The sequence below is a fragment of the Camarhynchus parvulus genome, chromosome 1, assembly GCF_901933205.1.
Source record: "Camarhynchus parvulus chromosome 1, STF_HiC, whole genome shotgun sequence".
In the NCBI taxonomy this organism is placed as follows: Eukaryota; Metazoa; Chordata; class Aves; order Passeriformes; family Thraupidae; genus Camarhynchus; species Camarhynchus parvulus.
Genome location: NC_044571.1, coordinates 71,859,102 through 71,881,802, shown reverse-complemented (window position 1 = coordinate 71,881,802; position 22,701 = coordinate 71,859,102). Strand labels below are relative to the sequence as shown.

At 39.0% G+C, this 22,701-nt stretch overlaps 2 protein-coding genes across 3 annotated transcripts in view; one reads left to right on the top strand and one right to left on the bottom strand.

The window, feature by feature from the left end:
* The first annotated feature begins 27 nt into the window (after positions 1-27).
* Positions 28-1,590, top strand: MRPL57 (mitochondrial ribosomal protein L57). Of its 2 annotated transcripts, none has more exons than XM_030971794.1 (2): positions 28-79; positions 1,105-1,590. In XM_030971794.1, the coding sequence occupies exon 2, from the start codon at positions 1,110-1,112 to the stop codon at positions 1,419-1,421; it is 312 nt and encodes a 103-aa protein (XP_030827654.1). In that variant the 5' UTR covers positions 28-79; positions 1,105-1,109; the 3' UTR covers positions 1,422-1,590. The 2 variants fall into 2 exon arrangements, with proteins under 2 accessions (XP_030827654.1, XP_030827664.1); XM_030971804.1 differs by having other exon boundaries at positions 66-204.
* A 648-nt stretch (positions 1,591-2,238) lies between these two features.
* ZDHHC20 (zinc finger DHHC-type containing 20) overlaps positions 2,239-22,701 on the bottom strand; it is a 49,266-nt gene continuing 28,803 nt past the window's right edge. Inside the window, exons 6-13 of the mRNA XM_030971781.1 lie at positions 21,932-21,964; positions 21,030-21,150; positions 14,623-14,755; positions 12,916-13,042; positions 11,597-11,686; positions 10,410-10,510; positions 9,953-10,030; positions 2,239-7,810 (exon numbers count right to left, since the gene is read on the bottom strand). Of these exons, the coding sequence (XP_030827641.1) occupies positions 9,993-10,030; positions 10,410-10,510; positions 11,597-11,686; positions 12,916-13,042; positions 14,623-14,755; positions 21,030-21,150; positions 21,932-21,964 (643 nt within the window). The 3' untranslated portion in view covers positions 2,239-7,810; positions 9,953-9,992. The remainder of the gene's footprint in view (positions 7,811-9,952; positions 10,031-10,409; positions 10,511-11,596; positions 11,687-12,915; positions 13,043-14,622; positions 14,756-21,029; positions 21,151-21,931; positions 21,965-22,701) is intronic.

Genomic DNA, 22,701 nt, shown 5'->3' with positions numbered 1-22,701 from the left:
CGCGAGAGCCGCGCTGTCCGCCCGCCCGCCCGCCGCCATCTTGGCTCCTCCGCGGGGCCGCCGCCGCCGGAGCTTGTCGGTGAGTTAAGCTGGGAGAGGAACTGGGGAGCTGGGGCAGCCGTGCCCCCGCGGATCCCCGCGACTTCACTTCTAAATCGGGCCGGAGAGTGGGACGCCGGCGTGGAGCTGCACCGTGGGAACGGGGTGGGTTGGTTTCTGTTAGCGGCAGTGTTGGTTTGTGCCGTACTCGAGGTGCTTGGGTGACTTCTGTCACGGCTGACAGAGTTCAGGAAGGGTTCGGACAACTCTGAGGTACATGGTGTGGGTCCTGGGGATGTCGTGGGCAGGGCCAGTTGGACTCGATGATCCTTGTGGGTCCCTTCCAACTCCACGTATTCTGTGATTCCGTAAAGCTGATGAAATGCCGCGTAGTGTGAAACGTGGGCATTAGCGGGTGTGGGACTAATGAGCAGCTTAACAGAGAGCATTTGTAAAGTTTAAACGTCATTCGGCTTTTCCCTCCCCTTACACCCAGCGTGTTGTGGCAGGGTCTGTTGGTGCTTTCCGCTTACGCCACTTGGTCTAATTCTAATTGCTTCTCTCTACCAACCAGATTTCCCTCGGTCAGGATACGAGACTAGGTAATTACATACCAATAAGTTTACGGAGAGACTGTAGTCCGAAACCTCATGCTGAGGAAAGGCCAGATTTGGATTGAGAAGACAGAGCTGGAAATGCTCTGTTTTGACAATACAGCTATTTGAAGAAGGCATGAGCAAAGTGAACCCTTCATTCTTGAGTATCTGTGACTGGATTTTTCTAAAATAATTTATGGAGGGTATGCTTTAATTGCAGTGTAAGGATAACTGAATAAATTCTTAAGTTACATCGATTTCGATTCCCCTTTTTTGCTTCTGAAGTTTCCAGCATATCTGGCCTTGTGCTGCCTGCTGTGTGTGATGGTTACCAGGCTCTGAGCTTGAACCTTCAAACCAGCCAGCTAAAAGGCAGTGGAGTGAGTGCAGAGCTTCTAATCTTTCTTGTCAAAGTTTTATTTTTCTCCCTAAGGTAATGAGCATTTTATATTTCTGTTTATGTTTTAAGGCAAAATGTTTTTAACAACAGTATTACTGCGGAAGAGAATTCCTGGAAAACAATGGATTGGGAAGTACAGGCGACCGAGACAGGTTACCATTTCGATGAAGCAAGCGATGATCCGAAGGTTGGAAATTGAAGCAGAGAACGAATATTGGCTCAGCCAACCTTACCTGACACAGGAACAGGAATACAAACACAACACGGAAGAGAGACGTGCCAAGTGGGAAGCTTTCAAAAGCCTGAAACAAGCCAAGTTTCCTGAGCACAGATACATCAGCGATCATTTAAACCACTTAAATGTGACAAAGAAGTGGACATGTTGAGTAACACAGCATATTTCTATTTGGCACATGTTGTGCACTACCCTCGGATCTGCTCTCATACTTGTTATGGTATTTCACTGTAATTAGGGTGGGTGACAAATAAGATGTTGCTGTGGTGTACAAAATACTACATTAAAAGTAGTCCTCTGGAACAGCCTACGTTTTATTATTATTGCTTTGTTAGAGAAGTTATTTGCATGCCTCTCTACTGTCTGTCCGCCCTCTGTTCTTCAGGGCTTAAATAGCAAGTTACCAGGTGCAGTGGTGGTGATTTATAGATAACCTAGTTTAGCTTCAGCTATGTAAAACCTAGATAGCTTCAGTGATTGCCTTCTGAAAGCCTGGAGAACACTCCTGCTGTGTTGAAAGGGCTCATCTGCTGGTACTGGCCATGTGGCGTGGGCTGGTCACTGCCTTCCTCAGGGATTGTTCTCTGCACACCAGGTACTTGAGACATGACTATGACACTTGCCATCAGGCATGCAAGGACCAAGGGGAACTAGAACTGCAGAGACAGAGGGATGAGGCTGGAATTCATGGAATGTTATAAAATGTTCCATTTTTAAAAAAACTTTCTGGAAAGAATTGTTGATCTTTGCCAGTGTTATTGTCGTGTCAGTGTCAACTTGGGTGTTACAGCTCTCTTAGACAGATTGTTCCTGATCTAAAAGGAACATGGCTGATTCCTGTTTGAGCAGTTGACTTCTAAGTCAGGCTTAGTGTCCTGGAGGAATAAGATTTAGCCACAAGTCAGGCTTTTTATTTTCCCACAAGACCCAGTGACCTGGAAGATGTGTCAAGAGTGAGTGTAATCTTAGGTTTGTTGCAGCGGGAGTGTAAAATCCAGAGCAATGATGCAGTGTTTCCCAGGTAGGCAGTTTTTCTCAGTGATCTAATAACACAGATGCTACAGCTGAGCACTTTTCAGATTCTTTCACATACTTTTATTAGGTTATGTTGCATTCACTGATGAATTCAAGTGCCAAGTCCATTCATATCACTTTGGAAAAGAGGCTTAAAATGGTACTTTTTTATTAAACATGAATTATACTTCAGAGAAGTATGAACAGGCCTGAACACTGATGTACAAAATCTTGAATGCACTTCCATTGGTTATAAATGGCTTAAGAGAACTTTATGGAAAAGTATACATACGGGGAAATTGCAAATACAATTAAAACATGAAGGAACTTCCAGGCAAAGCAATGTGGTTTTGTATTTAATTCATTTATAAAAGCCCATTTCAAAAAGTTACTTCAAGTATTAAACTATAAATGGCAACGTTTTCTCTGTGCATAGGATGAATCCTATCTGTAACATACAAAAAAATACAGTAAGTGCATCATTATTACAGGTATCTTTTACACGTAATCCCAAACTTAAATACAGCTCATTCCAAGTTTAGGCAGCACAATTAAAAATAACTTTGTGGAAGTAGAATAGCTGGGACATTGGGATTAGTGCAAATGTTGATGACCCTTGCTAGCAAATACAAAAGGAACTGCAGAGATAACCCAGGGATGTTTCATTCATCTAAGTTAAAAACGGAACAGACTTAACAGGAGGAATGCTGCCTCTGTCTGGGATAGCTTCATGATTGTAAATCATCATTCAGGAAGAATTAAGTTTCCCACAATAAAGCTGATAACAGGATAAGGGACAGGAGGAATCACAGAGGACCATGCTAAGCGTCTTTAAGTTGTCAGCTAAGCAGTGTAAACGGAAGGGAATCAGCACGTCACTCCCAACGCTTTGGTGACAAAGTAATACAAATTCTTCATCTCTGACACATCTGCTTGAGTGCTGAGCATGAGCTCTCTGTTTCTTAGGACAGGGGGTAGGAAGAAAGATGGGGAAAGCTCCCAAAATAAAAGAAAGCGATCTTGTAAACATTATCAGACTTCACTACCTCAAGGAAACAAATTCAAGTAATGGCTTCAGAAAACAAATGGCCAAACACTGGTTTTAATCCGCATTAAAACAAACTACTTGTAGCTTCATGATGTTTCACAACAGTTACAAAATTAAGAAAAATGTGTATAAAAAGCTCTATATACAAAATAAATTGACAGAAATGAGTGTAACAAATGTGTTCAGTACTAAATCCCTTCACGCGCAGCTGCTCTCTTTGGTGCCATTTAGGGATAGAAGAGCCTTTGAAGCTGCACACATTGCTGTTTTTTAGGTACCGCGAAAAGACGTGTTTGTGAGCTAAAAGTAACTGCTCTTTGGAGCCTCTCTAACTGCACACCCAAATCCCCCAGTCAGACACAACTTTAGAGGGTGTCCTTGGAGAACACATACTATGAAACTCAAAGCTGTCGTGGCTTTGTTGTTAACTTTTAAATAAAAATCTGGTCAGTTGGTGCTCCAGATCCAGGCAGATTTGGTCGGAGCCAGCGCATCTTGGTGAATCTGCCAGACATTAATACTGCTGCAAACACTGCAGTTTTCCTCCTCTTGGGGCTCTGCGTAGCTACAACTGGACCATACTCCGGTTAGATCATGAAGTCTTTGTGTGCATACTCAGTGGTACTGAAATTTGTCCCAACCCAAAAGATGATTTATAATTAATAAAGAAGAACCACCCAAGACCAAAGGAAAGAAATAGTACCTGAAAACTGTGAGTATTCAGCACTCTGGAGAACAGGAGCAGTTTGTAAGAACAGCATACCAAAAGTAGCTTGGTACTTGCATATTTCACACTCAAGTGGCAGCTTTAACAAAAATACTATAGTGATTTCTACTCAAATGACTAAAAATAGAAGTGCCCAAACTTCCTCTAAAGTAACCCTCAGATTATTTAAAAGGGAGTTTTTTAATCACATCTGACTTACATCAATACAGTCTCAATACTGTAGGAAGTCAATTAATGTCAAGTCAATTAATACTCCTCTTCCTGCCCTCCTCCCATAATACGCCTTTGGTAGGCACAGCAATAATGTGTGTGTTGTACAGTCTGTGAGTAAATAACAGTAAGAAAAAAAAACAGTATTGTGTAGTTTTAAGTAATTTCTATTTGTGGATTTTCCTGCCTCATATTCACAGGGACAGGTTTGTTTCAAGACATTTCAGAAAAATTAAATCCTCCCCTATATCAGGCTTTACTTTTCACACTGAGAATTTAAAGCCATTTAAAAATTTTTTTGAGTGTATGTAGATTTTTTTTTTAAGAGAAAAACAGAAAGAAACAAGAAAGCAGTTTCTAATCACAGCCAATGCCAACTATCCTACAATAACTACTACGGATTGCTTGTAGTAGTCATTACTTTAATGGATCTAAAAGCTTAAGGGCTGCTATTTTTAATGACAACCTAGGTATTTTCAAGACTCCCTGATACAGAGTAGGCTAAAGCACAAAACCAGCATTTACAATACAGCCCAACACCCTAAACAGTTGTTTCTCAGGATCCATCCCCGTTCTGGTCTCCTGACCATGGGCCAAAAGTACCCCCTTCCTGCAGCCCCTGCCTCTGCTAGCAGGGACACATATGGCTGCTTGCAGCCCAGCAGCCAAAGAGCCATCCTGCTCCCTCATGGACTTCTGGCACAGCACAGCCCAGGGAGCACTCAGGACAGAATCCAAAGTCAGAGGATGTCATCCTGACTGCCTTAGCCATGATACCTCCCCCAAAGCCCAGTCCTGCCAGGAAAACCTAACCCCTCCATCCCACTGGCTGGCATGCCCTTAGAGTTCAGCAGTACAATTCCCTTAGAGAACTTAATACCTTTAAATCAGTCTGGGGTTTCTCTTAGTCCCCAGTTCCCCAGGTGTAAAAACCAAAAGGGGTTGGGGGTAGTGAATGTGGGAGAATCATCTTTCAATCATTTTACTACATTTTGTATTTGTGAAAGTGACTTTCAGTAATACCTGCTTTTACACCAACAGTAACTCTGGCCTCAGGATTATCCTAAACCCTGCTCTCCTTTTCTTACCTCAAATATGAAGAAAAATCTAGGACAAAATATTCCTGTGATCTGCATAAATACGTTAGAATTGTCAGTTCTTCATGAAAAGCCACAAAAATGTCCATCAGATATACAAAAAAGTGGTTTCAGAAGAGCAGCACTTGCTAGAAAATGCACATGGAGATAGCACAGTCTGTTTACTTGCAGTTTTTCCTGTAGATTCACTATCCTGACTAAAGAAATCAAACAAATTCTCCTGATGTTGGCCTACAGGATACATACATTCATGGAGGGGGGGCATATGAAGCACTTTGGGGAGCAGGTGGGGGGAGCAAAGACCATATTGCTGAGTTCAGTGATACTTAGGATTCTGACATACATTTTGCTTATAGTTTTGCTAGATGATGTCTGTGCATGGATGTGTTATTTCAGCTATAATACATGGATGCAATAAAAGCCAGATGAAATCCCAGGCCCCCCATGACAGTTCCACCACTGTTTGGGGCTGCAAATTTTGGTATTAAGAACAAGCCATTTAAACATGCAGTCTTCTTTCTCTGTTATCTTCCCCAAGAAATTTTGCTGGTGTGATACTGCTGAGAGCTTATGTTAAGATGGGCACTTCTCACTTAACAATTGAGAAGAAAAAGCTAAACCTTTCAGATCAATGTGTAGCAAATGCTTTTGTAAATTTTGGAATTAGCAAATGCAAAATTTCTTGTACAAAGTTTGAAGAAACATTCTGCAACTTTTATAAAACATGCAAATTTGGACCATTGTTTCTGTCTCAAGAATATCCAACAGTGAAATCATAAGTTCTCAAAGAGTTCTTGTTCCAGAAGATTAATATTTAAGAAAAATTTATTATATCCAAAGACAAAAAATACTTATTTTAAACCTTACAGTATACTTGATAGCTTAGTATTTCCATCATAAACATATTTAACTCAAGTAGCAATCAGTCTGGGAGACAAACCAAACAGGTTCTTTTGGACTAGATCATCAGTTTGACTACTACCTTCAGTCTGTATCAAAAGGGCTCATGTCTGTTTGTAATCAGCGGCAGCTGAACACCAGAAATCTTACAGACAGAAAAATAGTATTTGCCACTTTTTCCAGGTGCAAAATTCCAATACCACTCAAAGATGAGTTAGCAGTCTTCTCTGTAGAGAAGTGAGGAAAAAAAAACCCCATGTTGTCTGCTGTAGGTCTTGAGCTAAGAATGGGATGGACTTGATTCCTCACACAGGAAACACATTTTGCCTTTTGTAAGCAGGTACATTGCTGCACAAAGCCATCAGTCTTTAGCAATTTCAGCATCACTTAAACTGGACTTGAAAGTGGGAGACTAAAGGATGCAGTTTTTCAGTGTTTTAACACATATCTATGATCTAACACTAATCTTCTCTTAAGTACCTGATATTTGTACTTTAGAACCAATAAAACCTTGTGCCTTTATTAAAAAGATAAAACAAAAGTATAAAACAGTATTTATAAACCATCAAGAGTCCCATGGAAATGTAGTACTCTGCTGGTTCTCTTTCTAGAAACACACAACTGCAATATGATTTTTCTCAGGGGTACATTACCATTTTGTTGCTGCCTTACAAAGAACACAGCAAACAGTAACAGAAAATGTAAGAACTATGTTAATTCCTTTTTGGACTGTCTTTTCCTTGTATGCTGACTGACAATTGTTGGAAAGTAATAATCCATCTTTTTTTCAACTAAAACCCAAGTTTTCTTCTTTGAGCTCTGTCCTTGGTATAGTTAAATAAATCAAGTTAAAATGATGAGGAAGCTCAATCCTATAGCAAAAAAGCAACACACAAGTTAAAGGCTTTTATGTTGTTGGCATTGCCTAGCTCCAAAGCACAGCTAGTAGAAGGAAACCTCAGTCCCAAAAGACTTGGAGAGCTGTGATCATGGGGTAGACTGGTTAATAGGAAGAGAGGAGAAGTCATCATCCAGTCCCTTCCCCATCACCTGGCATCTGAAATATGTATACTCCCACTTCAGACTTGCTGACCATGCTCTAGGCTGACTTTTTGTTTTTTTTCTTCCTTTTCCTTTTTTCTTTCCTTCTGTACTCTGGAGACCTGCTATGGAAGTGACTTCTGCAGTGCCTAAGGTATGAAGTTTGCCCGTGAGGAGGTAAGAGTCTCTGCAATCTACCCCCACCACTGCAGCATAAAAGAAATGCATAGTTCCCACTCTGGACCTTGTGCATCCAAGCAGGGCACTTCTGGATCTGGCCCTTTGGTAGCAGTATATTCAGTGTTGCATAAATGCACATTAAGAATCTTAAGGCATCTGTCTTAACTTCCCTGCTCTGCAATAGTGCTTACAAGAATCCATTGTACTGTGCAGAAACTTGAATTTCTTGTCTCTTCCTAAAATGTTCATGTTCCATTTTTTCCTGCTCAACTCCTTCCAAACAAAATTAAGTAATATTCAAGCTCAAAATGGGTTGCAGAAACCTAGTGAAACAAAAAAAGGTAATTAATGGAATTATCCAATTAGCTTTGAACAAACAAATCATAGTGCATTACACAAATGCACCAGGGTAATATGATTTACAGACTTCTGATTAAGGTAAGTAGTTAAGGCAACTTTAGCTCAGAAATAGCCTTCTGGGAGGGTGTGGGTTTTTATTTCATACTTCTTATGTTTTGGAAGTTTATCAGTGCTAAGAACATCAATCCATCACCACTGATCTGCATCTAAAGTATTCTGGATCCCTGAGTGGCAATTCAATTTTTGAATTAAATTGATAGATGTGAGGACACAAATGATATTTGCCTAGGTGAAGCTGGGGAACTGGCCTTCTTCTGCAAATCAAGCTCTGTATACCAGAATCAGCCATGGCTTTGCTTCTGCTGTGTGTTATGGACCCAAAATTCAAAAATACAACTATTGGCTTGTTACAGGGTTTTATGGAAGTGCATTGAACAGATCCTGGATCTCACAGCTATTGTACAGTTGCTTAGAAATGCAGGACTGGAATGAACCATCTTGGCCTAAACTGTGATCAAATCCCACTGAACTCAGAATGGTTCAAACATTATGTTACTGAGTTAATTTAAGGTAACGCATACCCAAATGCTTTTGCATTGGGTGCAATTATGCACTTTTATTTACACAATTTTTAAAACTAGTGTAGTTTGGGCAAATAGAACACAAAGTACAAATTCTTCCTTTAGTAAATCTGGCCTCATTTTAGGAAGAGAGGGAGGATAGAAAAGAAATTAATCTCAAACTATTACCAATTAATTGTCTAGCTTAAAACAGTCATCTATGCTCCCTCTCTAGGTCAGTGGAAAGAAAGATTAAGACCTTTCTGTAATACCCTATCAAAGGCTGCTGGGATGAGCTGCTCTCAGAAACTTCTTTTCTGCTCCATGAAGAACAGAAAAGCCTTCGTGACCTATTTAGATCAGATTAGGTTTTATATAGCTGGAGGCTGAAAGGAACCCTTTGGTTGGGATATTCTTTAGCACATTTATATAACATTAAGAAAAGTTGTAAAGGGGAAACTTACCATTGGTGAGTTCTCATGGTTGAGTAGGTTTTTCAGAAGTTGTAACTAACTAGTCTAATCTTGGTTTTGTGTGAGTTTACACTGAGCACACTGACCAACATGAGGCCAAGCATCACACCATCACCCACAAAGGCCTTTTAGAAAGATTTTTTTCCTTGAAAACAAACCAACTCCCTCCCAAAACTATAATTTTAGGTCAGAAGGCTCCTTAAAAAAATAAAAGGAAAGGAAACAAAAGTAATCCTAAAATTACTGAGCTTACCAAATTCAAATATAGTGTTTTATTTCTGATAAAAATGTTAATTACTTGCAAAAACATCACCCCCACCACAAAAACCACCAAAAAAAAAAAAGGGCAGTAATGACTCAGCTATAGCTTCTACAGCTGTTACTTGACCAAATAAGATTTGTTTGTCTTCCAGACAGAAAAACTTAATGGTAACTTATAAGCTCACCACAGTAGAAAGTCAACATAAATGAAGTCTAATTTAGTCATTGGAAATACACCAAAAGAACTTTAATATATGCACCAGAAGGTGCTGTATTTCCTATATGCAAAGTGCACACAGGGCACTTTAATGCAAGAAACATTCCAGAAGATCACTGTCAATTCCAAATGTGACAGAGCAGTTTGTATGCAGAGACCTGTATTCACTTACTGATCTTCCTTCCTCAGGCACATGCAGCTTCCTAAAGAGCAGAACATGGCCCACCAATATATGACTAAGAAAAAGACATTTAAGGAGCTCTTCCTCAAGACAGCATTTCATCTCAGAATTGCATTTAGCATCAGATTCTTTTCCCTGGTCAGGTAACAAATCCAGCACTATCCACTTTAATCTAAATTACAGGATTAATCTGACTCATCCCAGGCCTAGCCAACCCATGTTTCCTGCACTACAGCATTACTCCCATTCTTGTCTTCTCAACAGCCACTCTGAATTTTGTTTAGACTTTATTATTACCCATCCAATATCAGAGGACTCTGATGAGTCATTCCATGACTAGTTGATTTTTGACTTTGAGATGTCAATTTTATTCATACACGTACAGAAATAGCAATCAATTATGTTAGTCTTACCTGTTTCTCATTGAGATGGTTGGTTAGTAATTAGCTGAGATCAACTTTCCAATGAAACTATAATATGCTTTTTTGCACCTAGAATGTGAGAGAATCTCAATTATGTGTTTTTGCAGATCTGAATAATAAATAGCAAAGATTTCAAGCACATTGACCATGTTGTGCCTACTTTTAGAAAAATATTTTCCTCCCCCTTACCAAACATAAAAGATCCCAAATCTCAGAACTGAAGTGCAAAAGTGGAATTATTTATCCATATACCATCCACTACCGTAACACAACAAATAATTTTGGAGCAGAACATGGGATGCAAGTTAGCCTTAATTCTAAACATCCTGACTTGATTCCACGGAACACATTTTCTTCTATATCACTCCAGCCAATTCCTAAGGACTTTCTAGGTGCCAAAAAAAAAAAAAAAAAAAAAGGAAAACTGAACCACAAACAAAACCACTACCTGATTTCACATTTTCCTCTTCAGGGCCAGTTTCCACCCACTGACAATCACCGGCTAGCAACCGATTTTGTGATTCACTGAGTGGTCGAGTGGTTACAGAGCTGAAAAGCAAACAAAGTCAACAGGAATTCTGTAATACCAGTAGCTGCTTCAGACATTTCTAGAATAGTGAAGTTATTTAAAAGCTAAGTTAAAACAAAAAACCCTACAGTGATGGCTGCCTGCCCCCAGCCCTAATTCCTCTACAGGCTTGTTCCAGTCATCAGTCTAAAATAAACCCCTACCTGACACAGGCCACTCACTTCTAATGGAAAAAACCCATGGATTGAGACACAAGAAATGGTACCCTGACAGTAACACTGCCACACAGCTAAAAAGAAAACCTATGCACTTCCATCTGGAAGAGCAGCCAAATGCTATCTTATCCCATGCAAATGCCAGGGCCTTCTTCTGAACAATCTTCTGAATGTAAAAGGATACCTTGCTGTTTGCACAAGGGTCCTGTTCTTGTGTAAATTCCACAGGTTATGTTGCACTGAAGTAACTTCTTCTCTGTACTGCCTTTGAATCCTGTAATGTCTGGTAACTCAGGTTACTGCTGTTGGCAACAACCTTCAGCTTACAAATTCATTAAACTATGGAGAAGACTTCTAAGGTGGCAAATGTAAACAGAAACTGCACACAGAGACTCTTGTCACTTTGAAAATACATTGAAGATACAAAACATGCGAATTTGAGAGGGATAAAAAGTAATGAGCTAAAAATCCCAGCATGAGAGATCTACTTCTCTTACAAACTGTCTCCGCATTACTTGCTTAAGCATGCTCGAGGAGATGAAATACAAATAATACCTTGTCTTTCACAAAAAAAAAAAACCGAAATCAAGCAAATAAACATTTTTTTCCCATGGACAATTATTCAGTCTTCCCAAGGACATTTTGGATTGTTGCTAAGAGCCAGTAAGCTCCCTTACTTTCTTTATTACTTCTTCCTTAGAGCCTTATGTTACAACAAAACCAAGACATAGTCAAGTTTTCAGTCTTAATCCATTCTGTCCTTCACTGAAGACTTACAAACTTATTCTGAAGTGATAAGAAGCATAAAGAATTCAAAAACTAACTTTGAAACAATTTTTTCTCTAGATAAGTATGAAACAGTACAAATCAGTATTTAAGTGCTACAGCTACCTTTTGGCAGGTTCATTTTGGCTTGAGACTGCAAGTTGTTCTGGATCCATAATCACCAAACGAGTTGGGAAAGTACATCCATCTCCCAAACTAAATGAGAAACAAAGACTCAAATCACTGTTGGTAGCTGACTTAAGTGAACTGAACAAGGACCCACGGAAGAGGCAAATGCTACAGGGTCAAATCAATTAGCTGAGCTCCAGACTTTAGCAAGGCAGTTCTACCACTAGATCAGATGATCAGTTAATTAAATCTTGGAGCTCAATTGATTCCCACTCTATCACTGAGTATGGATTGCTGTGCACAAGCACAAGTCTGTGGATTTCAGAAACACAGATGTATTTCAGTAGACTGTAGCCCTAATCTTCCCCCAAACCAGCATGCACACATGGCAAGACTCTCTGGTATTTACAACCTCAGAAGGGTATAATAAATAACATTCTGGTGGCCATGCTTTCCCCTTCACTCATAATTTTGAAATTAGCTAAGCTTTCTTTTAAAGTTTATCAGGATAAAATGTGGTAGCAAAACAGATCGAGCCATCTACTGTGGAGCTTCCGTCTTTAATCACACGGTAGCTGAGCAAACAGCTGAGTCAACTTAAGCTGCTGGTATAACCTCTGCAGTTTGATACCAAGACCTCAGCTTCACAAACAGGTTCAGCAACATTTTTACCTGATACACAGGCCCCCAAGAGCAGTGTTGAAACACAGTTCCTACTCCATTCTGCTGAAATCTGGTTGTGGTTGGAGTGTGCAGCACATCAGCCTTGCTTCATAAGGCTTGTCTGCAACTGCCTAATGCTGGCTCAGCTGACATTTTAATTCCAGCATTTTTAATCATATCAGATTTTTTTCCCTCCTGTTTCTTATTTACATGCAATTTCTTAGATGGCTTTTGATTCCTAAAGTGTCATCTACAGCAAAAGGAAAGCTGTCAAGCTTTTCCATGGCCAAGAGAGGGTGTTTCTGAGCTGATGTTGTCAGGATGCAGCTGTTTGAGCTCCTCTGAGTTGCTGATTTCTGCTCTATAATCACTGAGACTACCACCAAAAGGTGTACAATTTTTGCAATATGCTTCTCAAAGCTTTTCAAACTTCTGCATTTAAAAGGCTCTTGTCAACAAGCTCTGTCTTTGAATGAAAACCCTGTGTGGAGTTTGATCATTTTCTCTTGCACATTTTCCCTGCACCAATATTTATTGTACTGGATATACAAGTTGGCTTTTCAGCTATGCTTTATTTTTTAGTAGAAAAGGAAGCAAGGTGGAAGTCATGGAATCAATTAATTCTCTAATTCATTACTGTTCAGACTAAATACCTGGTAAAGATAGGAAGTAACCAATACTTCTTTTCATCTCCAAAAACCTCCCTTAGATTTTTGCTGCATCCAAGAGAAAAGCCATTTTTATCAGGACCATTTCGAAATGTGGGTGCACGGAATGTTTCTGTAAAATAAAAACATGCAATTCTTTAAACCACTAAGGAGCCAGGGAGCATGAAGAAACAAACCCAAACTTCTCTGCTGTGGAGCCAGTTTTGGGCACGGTGAGGTGATCTTGGTGTATATGTTATGGGGGGAGTGGGGGGAATTTAAAAAATCTCAAGTAATCAGAAGGGAAAAAACACAGAGTTAGTGAAAAATGAGAAAATCAGGTAAGGAGGACAGTTACCTTGTCAACTTTCTCTCTTTACATTTAACAAAGTCTGAGATAAAGCTAAATACCATCAGCATGGCAAAGATATCCACATACATCCCTTTTTCCTTGGTGACTTGCTCTCTCTTCAGCCTTCTTTGAGCAGACAGCTTTCCCTTTTAGGAGTAATTTACCATAAGCACTGCTGGACCTAAGCCCATACAAAAGAGGTTTTTCCACATCTACCAAATTAGGAAGCTGAATTAAGAGCATCCCATGGTATCAGAGGAAGATGAAATCTATTACATTAGAAACAGACACACCATGAACTATAGCAAGCCACCACCATTTTTGTACTCAGTCCAGTTACGCCCTTGGCCAACAACTGAGAGGACTCATTGCTCCCCTCCATACCAATATCTTGTCTTTTAAGATCATGATCCAGAAAGCAGATAAAGAACTGTGTGGCCAATTATGACCACTGACTTTTGGGTAAGGAATATGTTGAAGTTTTCTTCAAAGCTAAAAAGAAACTGTGAATATTCCTTACCTGTAGATATGTCAAAGAAAAATAATTCAAATAACTATCCTATCAACCAATCAAAAAATTCTAGCGAAAAAATTCTAGCCAAAAATTATTTTACTTTTAATCAACCCACTTATTTTTGAGGTTAGAAATTTAAATTCCAATGAAAGATATAAGCTTTTGACTTACTCAGTTGTAGAAATACTCATCAGTCTCTGTCCCTCCACAAACTGCAAAAACCTCTCTCAAGTGTTTCCTAGCAAGAACTTTAATTAAATGCACATAGCCTGTTTATGCTGATCAATGCCATTTAAAATGTTTAGGCATAAAAATATGGGAATCTCTTATTATCTAGGAAATGTGCATCAGTGTTTTCATTTTTATCACACTCTTACAAGCCACTTCCTAATAATAATGTTAGGTTTTTTTGACAGGATTTAAGAATACTTGTTTGCTTCTAGTTCAAAATGTAGTACATGTTCATGTACAGCAGAGCCTCTGACTTGGTAGGGGACACCCAGCTACTCTTAAGTATTAGAGCAACAGAGTGATGAGTAGCAATTGGGTTACATCACACTTTAAAATCACAACAAAAATGCATGGTGCCACAGAGGTCTCAAAAATACAAACAAAAGAAATGAACAGTCATCATGAATCTGAATGCTTGGCTCCAGCAGAGAGCCCCCCACAGGCTTCACCTTCCCTTTTGTTTCACCTTTAATTACTTCCACCAAATATGCTTTTTATTGCACAATATTGAAAAAATCAATATTGATATATGTGATGACATATCACGTAGGCCTCACATTCTCATTGAATTGTCATTTTCTGGACCAGGAAAAGTTTCATATCCCAATGGACTGACCTATAGTTGATCTGTTTTTGCCAACTAGCCAGCAGTGGTAGCTGAAGAGTGACAGTATGCTGATGAAGAACATGGCTGCCACAAAGAAAAGGAATAGTACGTGGAACTTTGCATGGGTATCTGGCAATTCATTCTGGGGAGAAAGAGAGAAAGAGATTAATATATGTTAACACTTCCCAGCAACTAAGGCACTATTGTAGCTGAACATTTCCTGCCACACCCAGACTGCTATAGGTCTTTCACCTCAGTTTTCATCAAGAAAAAAAAGCAGCAGCTTTTCCTTTCACGTCACGTTAAACTGGAAAAGGACAGCATTTAAATCTCATGGGTACCCCTTCCCCCAGTTTAGTACTGTGAGTGCACTTGTTCATCTGTGCTTTTCAAATGCATAGTAGAGGGCAAGACAAAACATTTTCTATACCAGAAAATCTTAACTGTGCAGCCACAGACAAAGAGACATGGGGAAAATATGTCCAAAGCTACTTCTTTTGAAGGGGAAAAAAGTGCAATTCCTGCCACAAGGTAGTAATACTGTACCTAATTCTCAGCTGGTATAAACATAAAACATAAAAGGTAAATGCCTGTCATGAACAAGTCCTAAACAAGACATGGGATAGATCTTCAATTTTTGATCACCTCTAATGTTTAAGCAACAACAAGCATGTACCTAGCAAAACAAATTTGCCACGTCTGACCAGGTAGAAGTGAATCACCAGAAATCTATGTGGAAAACAACAATTTCAGTATAACCACCATAAAGAAAGCAATTCCCACCCATATCAGATTGTCAATTCCACCCCAAACTATTTTCAGACTTTCAAAAGGCCAATGGGATTTGTAATAATACTACTCCAGCTCTATATCCTCAAAATCACAGGACTTTCAAGCAGTTGACCTTTAACAACATTATGAAAGCAGAGAGGCTATTTTTACTCAGCTATTTACTTAGCATTACTGCCATTACTTTTTTCCATTAGTGCATTCAGTACACCCATTTATCTACAGCTGACTTTCTTTTTTAAGCTAAAACACATTTCAATTAAGATCAAGCGCACAGAGGTATATCCATTTCCCTGTACACAGCTTATATATTTATAGACAACAGATTACTAGTCTCCTTCCTTCTGTGATGATGCGAATATCTGCCATGAATGACTGGACTAGAAAAATTGTAGTAGGAACCACATTTAAACATTGACAGCAATATTGTATTTTACCTTTGGACAATTCTCTGCAGCTTTCCTGCGGCAAAGCTTTGCGCAAAGAAAGACAATTTATTAAACACTAGTATTATGTTAACACAGGGTGTTTGAAAACAGCACAGGCTTTGTTAAGAACAAAATGGTTGGTGTGCAAATGTGTTCTTGGATGTGCCAATTTCCAAAGCACATCAGCAGCTTTAGCCCCTGTTCTCCAAGAAAATGATGAAGAACGCAAGAGCCTACTACTAACTTCCAAGGCATGAAATCTACTGAAGCATAGATGTATTAGAATTCAGATTGTGACTGGATCACTTTCAAGTGGTTGCTCAGCTTGGTCAGCATGACTACACCAATTTCCTTCTTTGCTAGTTGTTTCCATCACAAATAAGAATTATGTGAATATTGTGTATGATGAAACCATTCACAAAGGTCTGAAAAGCTCAGAATACTCCTGAGGTATCAAGTAATGGTTTATTAATTAAAAATCTTTCTGACTGCAGAACATATCCATTACCATTAGACGCAGTTTCAGCCAAAACCATAAAAAATAAATTGCCATTCTTTGCACAATTTTCTTCATTTAAGAGATAACAAATCAGTACAGTTTTTCTTCCTAATTTCCTTCAATACAGAGCAGTTTGTAGGATGCATCTTTAGTATAACACCTGAAATTGAACCAGTGCTTGAGAAAACAAAGGAAGAAACAGGAAAGCGGGGTTCAAATTAGCTTTTGAATTCCAAACTTTAAACCTAAAGAGTGGTATCTTGGCTAAGATGCCAACACTTAACTGATGTGTTGTAGGTAAGATGTATGGCTTTTAAATTCCATTTATGTGCAAAAAGCTTAGGGAGAGCCCAAGCATCTACAATAGAGTCAGGCAGATATACACAGCATTTTCAAAAGTGCTAGCTGCCATCAGATAATTCTACAGTAAGCAAATGACAGCAGAGTGCAGCTCTCTAAACTGCCATTTAAGTTCAGCTTCCTTTTTACTGGCCATTTTTTTACTTATTTACTGACAATTCGTGCAACAGTCCCTCTTCCACCTGCAGTAGGGATTTGATGTGTTTTGTGATCCACTGAAATCCAGCCCAGCAAAATACTCCAGTTGCTGGTTATTCCTAAGCTTCTGTTGAAGCAATAGTAACTCTTTCTACCTCAGAGCACACTGCAGTGTTCCCCAGCTGCCCAACTGACTTTTGTAACTTGAATTCCTATGACTTTTTAAAAATTACATATTTAAACAAAATAGTTCTCTATAAGGAATTCTCAGGAGCTTATTCTGATGCTAAAAGAGCGGCAGCAGCTTAGTCTTTGTGTGTTCTGTGGGTCAGAAAATCTAAGTTTATTTCACTTGCATCTTCCTAAACCAGCAGCTCTAAAACCTGGAGGATTTTTTGAATTATGCATGAACAAGCTGCATGACCCCCATGGAGCATTTACCTCTTCTGACTACCCAGCTTCAGCCGCTGGTTGTAATTTCCTGAATGACAGCTGCAGAACTGAAGCATCTTTCAAAAAAGGCCATTTCTTTACTGGAGAGAAGCATGCACACTGAGTGTGTATAACAAGCTTATTCACAGTGGTGTTCTAGCAGCAGTCCACATGCCCCCCGCATGTGAAAAGAGAGTGAAACTTAGGACGTTGGTTATTTAAGATCGTTATGCTCAGCAGCAGCACAGAAGCAGACACTTGCAGGTGAGAGAGCTGCAGAATTTACAAAAGGAAGCAATTTGCACAACACAATCTGGACTACTTAGCACACAATAGGCTGAAGCCAGTCACTATTCAAGAGTCCCCTACAAACTCTTTCACAAACAGTGACTTGATTGGTATCAGGTCACAAAACCCCTCAAACAAAAGTGCTGTCTGAGCTTGATTTGTTCCTCATTTTTCAGTAGATAGGTCTAGCCTAATCTCTGAAAAAAACTCACATCTGGTCTACATCCTTAGTATAGTCAGAAGGAATGAGTTCTAACTAATGATGTGGAACCAATCCTTTTTTTTTACCCCCCTATTATTAACACAACCAAAGTTTTGTGGAAGCATGTGCTATCCACCCAGGACATGTATCACATCCTTTATTTAGCTATACTAAGGATTGAAAATTAATCTGGAGGACAGTGAAAGACACTGCAAATGACTGAAAATATAATGGTTTCAAGGAGGTGGCAGTGCAGCAAGAATAGGAGTAGACACAAATATAAGCTGGGAAGCATCACCACGCACTGTGTAAACAAGGCATCAAGCACTGGGCGTCCAGCCAGTGCTGATGTTTGTGTCAAAGATATTTGGTTACACTGACATTTTATCTTTAACAACCTCTGAGGTAGAAATAAAAATGTCATGAATCTAGAAAAAGCAGTTATAGGTATAAATAAAGAAATCAGTAACATTCCCTTATCTACAAAACAGATTTTAACATCAGCATCAGGGTGCAAGCCTGTGGTAAACATTTCCAGGCAGTGCAGTTGTTCCACTATTGTATGCACAGAATCAAGACCTTTCTTCAGCACTTCGCATAGTGCATGAAATGTGCTGTGTAAAAGTCTTGCACATGCAAGTGAGAAATACAAAGGTTTTCTTCAAAAGAAGAATTTGGTAGGTGTGCATGTCTCACAATGTTTCCAGGTATCTGGGTAGGAGCATCATGTCTCTATGCAAGTATTATCAACAGTGCAAAACAAGGGATTGCTACATTTGTGTACTTAGCACATACACCTCCACAACCTCATAACAAGTTCTTCCCCCAGGCTACATTCCCCAAGAACAGTCCATACTTCTTTCCAACACTGGAGGTATCCAGCACTTTGTTGCACAGTCTCTGAAAAACATGTGTGAGGAAGCAAAAAATAAGCACTACCTTCTGAAGGTATGTAACATTTCCTGTAGTCAAGCTTTGGGAGGAAAAAACAACCTTGATTTGCTCAGTTTTAGAGCATGGTGCTAATAACACCAAGCTTGTGGGTTTTTAATTCCCATATGGGCTGTTTACTGAAGAGTTTGATGAACCTTGAGGGTCCCTTCCAATTCAAAATATTCAGTGGTTCTGTGCATCTAGACAGCCTTGACAGAAAATGTCCAAACAGCAATCTGTCTGATGCTGTAGCAGACAAAGCTGAGGATTAGCAATATACTGAAGCAATCTACAGACAGCATGTATCAGCAGCACTCTGCTTTGGTTTGCATACTGATGTACAGAGAACCTTCCAAGAGAGCACTTGCCTAAAAGCTTATGTACAAGAGACATACAAAAATTTGCAAGCCTACATGATTATGGAGCTGCCACCTCTTTCTGGAAATGTACTTTAATAAGTCAGTTATAAGTTCAGAAGTGTCTTAGCTTTGTGAAGTGGGTGACTTAATATGAGTAAAGTGAGTCAGAGACCTATTCTGCTGATAAGATCAGGGCATTGCCAGATTCAGTCTTGGAAGTATCTGGAATTGAAAGCAAGTACACAATTACATTGTCTATTGTTACATTTCAGAAGTAGTCCATTCTTGCAGGAAGCATTTTTAACAACTGAATCAATAATAAAAAAAATCATCCCTCTTAAGTTTACTTCCTCTGCTTGAGAGTCCACTTCACCATTGTGTCTGATGAGCTTTGGAAGAGTCCTGCTGCAAATGTTGGTATTAAATATTTGTTCATTGTAGGCAGTTGTCCTATGGCCTTTTTTGTTGCACTAACAACTATGAAGTAATATAGCAAAGCAAATTATTTTTTCTTTTTTTTTTGTTCTAGCACTGACTGGTAAATATGAGAGAGCGCATCTACAGTTTCCTTAGAAATTGCATACAAAGCACTGGAAAGCAGCCAGGCAGATGTTTGGAAATGGCACATTCACAGATTGAAAATTTAACTATTTTACAGCCAAGAAAGACTGAACAGCAGAATCAGACCATTTAATTTGAAATATCTTTTAAGACCCAGCTATGACTGATAAACACATTTATGGCTTTCATCTCACAGTACTGACAGCTCAATTCGCACATGGCTCCATGCTCTCTAGTAACAGGCTGCTATACAGAATTCACAGGTTAAGAGGAACGCAGTACTTTGGCAGATCAGACCCACAAGTTTAGATGAACACAAACTTCTTTGCACAGTTTATCTTAACTAATGCCAACTGTCTCAAAGTACAGATATTTTGAATACATGATCAAACTTCTCTTACCCTGACATGGCAGCAACCTTTTGCTCCAGTAAAGCAAATACCAATATCTACTGCTGCAGATAATTACTACTTTTCCCAGTTACTCTGACAGCAGCCAGCATTTAAGAAATATGTGGTATTATTTACCCAAAGATGTGATTGAGACCCTTCCACTTGTGGTAACTTTTCGCATGCTCATTAATGGAAATGAGCATGCGAATTATGCCACTAACACTTCAGCCTAGAGATAGGAAGGCACACTACAAGTTTTTCTAGATGAAAGGGAACAACTACAGAAGGCAATGTGTTCAGCCTGGAATGTGACTGCATCAAAGCTGATAGGTGCAATATAACACTGACATACAAGGATGGTTGCCTTCACATAAATGCTATTAAACATACTAAGATGGATGTATGTGTATTACCCATTTGACAACCCATAAAGTTGCAAGGAAGATGTACAGCATTCATACTGTACATATCCTAGCATTCTGTTCATACAAGATCATAAAAGCCACTAATATGAAGTTCAAACATGCCTATGTAGGGACTCCAAAACAAGGCTCAGATAGTTCCCAATAAATTAATCTGCCTTAGCTGGCAGCAGATTATCCATAGATAAGTCTGGGAAGATATAAAATTGTTATTTATATTTCATATTTGTCAGTATTTATTATATACACACATATATATAATCGTACATATATGTCATTGTTTGATAGGGTCTGTTCCTTCTTTATCTACATATCTGTATCTCATAGTCTCATAAAAACCTGAGCTGCGACACTTAATTTTGATGGAGCAGAGAAATTGCACAGTGTCCTCATCAAAACTCCTTTCCCCAGTTACCCATCCCAGGCAGTGTAATACATTTACTTCATCAAAATTCATAAGGTTCTCCTGCTTCAGTCACTTTGATTGATGTCATTAATGATAGTGAACCACAGAACAGAGTAAATAGTGAGTGACAACATGCTGATGCAGCCTTCAATAACACATGCAGGATTAAACAAATGAACAACAACCAAAAAAAGCCTTAGAACTTACTGTCCAAAACTTTATGAAGTACTGCAAGACTGTAGCAGCAACAAACAAACAGTACAGTAAGGAATACATTAAAAACAGGAGGAAGAATTTGTAGTTAGAAAATCCCACACAATTATTCACCCTAGAAGGAGGGGAAAGAGAAAAAGGTTACTAAGGTATACAAAAAATAAAACAAACAAAAAACCCACAATACATTACAGAGCAAAATGTGTATGATGTCAGTGGTATGTCCAAAACACTCTAGCACCAGTGTTTCAGAAGCAATTTAAGCCACTATTTCGAAGGAAATTTCTCAGGCTGAATGATCTGGGCCTCTCACATGAATTTTGCCCCCCATGATTCTGTAGGACAGGACATGAGCTGGCAAAGCATTACAATACAGACAGTCCATACAGGAAACAATTCTCACTACAAACTAACCGCAGGCACCACAGAAAGTAACAGGAACCTCACCATCAATTTCAGTGTATGCTGCTTGGTTACAAAACCACCTCTAAGTCAACTACTGGTAGTAACGTTTTTCACAGTGATAGCAGATAATATTTTTACTGACTACCAGTGAATACAAAGTGCAGAAGAGTCTGAGTGGGTCATACATATCACCTAAAATCCAGAAATTACTCTCCCATTGCAGTGGTATCTCCTCTCCTGCTAACACCAACAGAGTAAACAAAAGAAAGAAATGGATTTTCTCACAGGTCTCGTTAATGTCAAGGTTTCTCTATATGAGGAGAAACTGCACGATTTGGACTACTGGGCTTACAACTTTAACACTGCATCACACATTTGATTCCCATATATTAAAGAACTTCTGTGGAAATCAAAGTTTACTCCAGAAGTTCATTTTTGAAGTAGCATCTAATTCATCATTCTTATACTGATTTTTTAAAATATAAACTTACCATGGACAGTGGTGATCCATTTTTAATACACATCTGAAAGAGAGAATTTCCAGCAAGTTAAGACAAAAAAACACGTTTTCTTTCCAAGACACATAACTTTAGCTTCTACAGTTTTGGGTGTTGTTTTTTATTGATTGATTTTTTCAAGTATTTTGCCCTACTGTATCTTTTTCAAGCCCTTCTCAATCATACAAATTCTCTATATTAGAGCAGCTGTTCTTTTACCTAAAAGAACCAATTGAAATTCAGAAGAGTTATGAGGAGAGTTTCTTAAATTAGCATTGGGAGCATTACTGAGCAACACCATGTACCAGTTCATTAAGCCACACTAGTTTTATGTGTGTGCAGAGAAAACAAATCCAAAGGATCTGTCAGGGTTGTGTGGATAAGGTGTGTTAGCCTGGCATCCACTTCAACTAAGTCTACCTTAGGGTTATTTTTTCTACCATTTTGCTTGCTGCTTGTCTTTTTTTTAAGTTAATGGAGGAAAAGATCAGCACAAAGGGCAATTTGAATAGTTCACATGCCACTTTAATCCAGTTTTAAAGTAAACACAGTTACTGGACATTTCAGACACAGAGCCATTCACTGTATTTGCTAACAAATTTGATTTTAGCCAAAAGATGTGTATTAGGTGCTTCAGTTAATGAGATTTCCTCAAGCTCAGCCTACTGAAGTCTCATGCATAGCCTCAGCCTTCAGTGCCTGTGCAGATTCCTCTGATGATTCACAATGAAAACAGGGGATAGCAAGGATGTTTTTGAAATGTT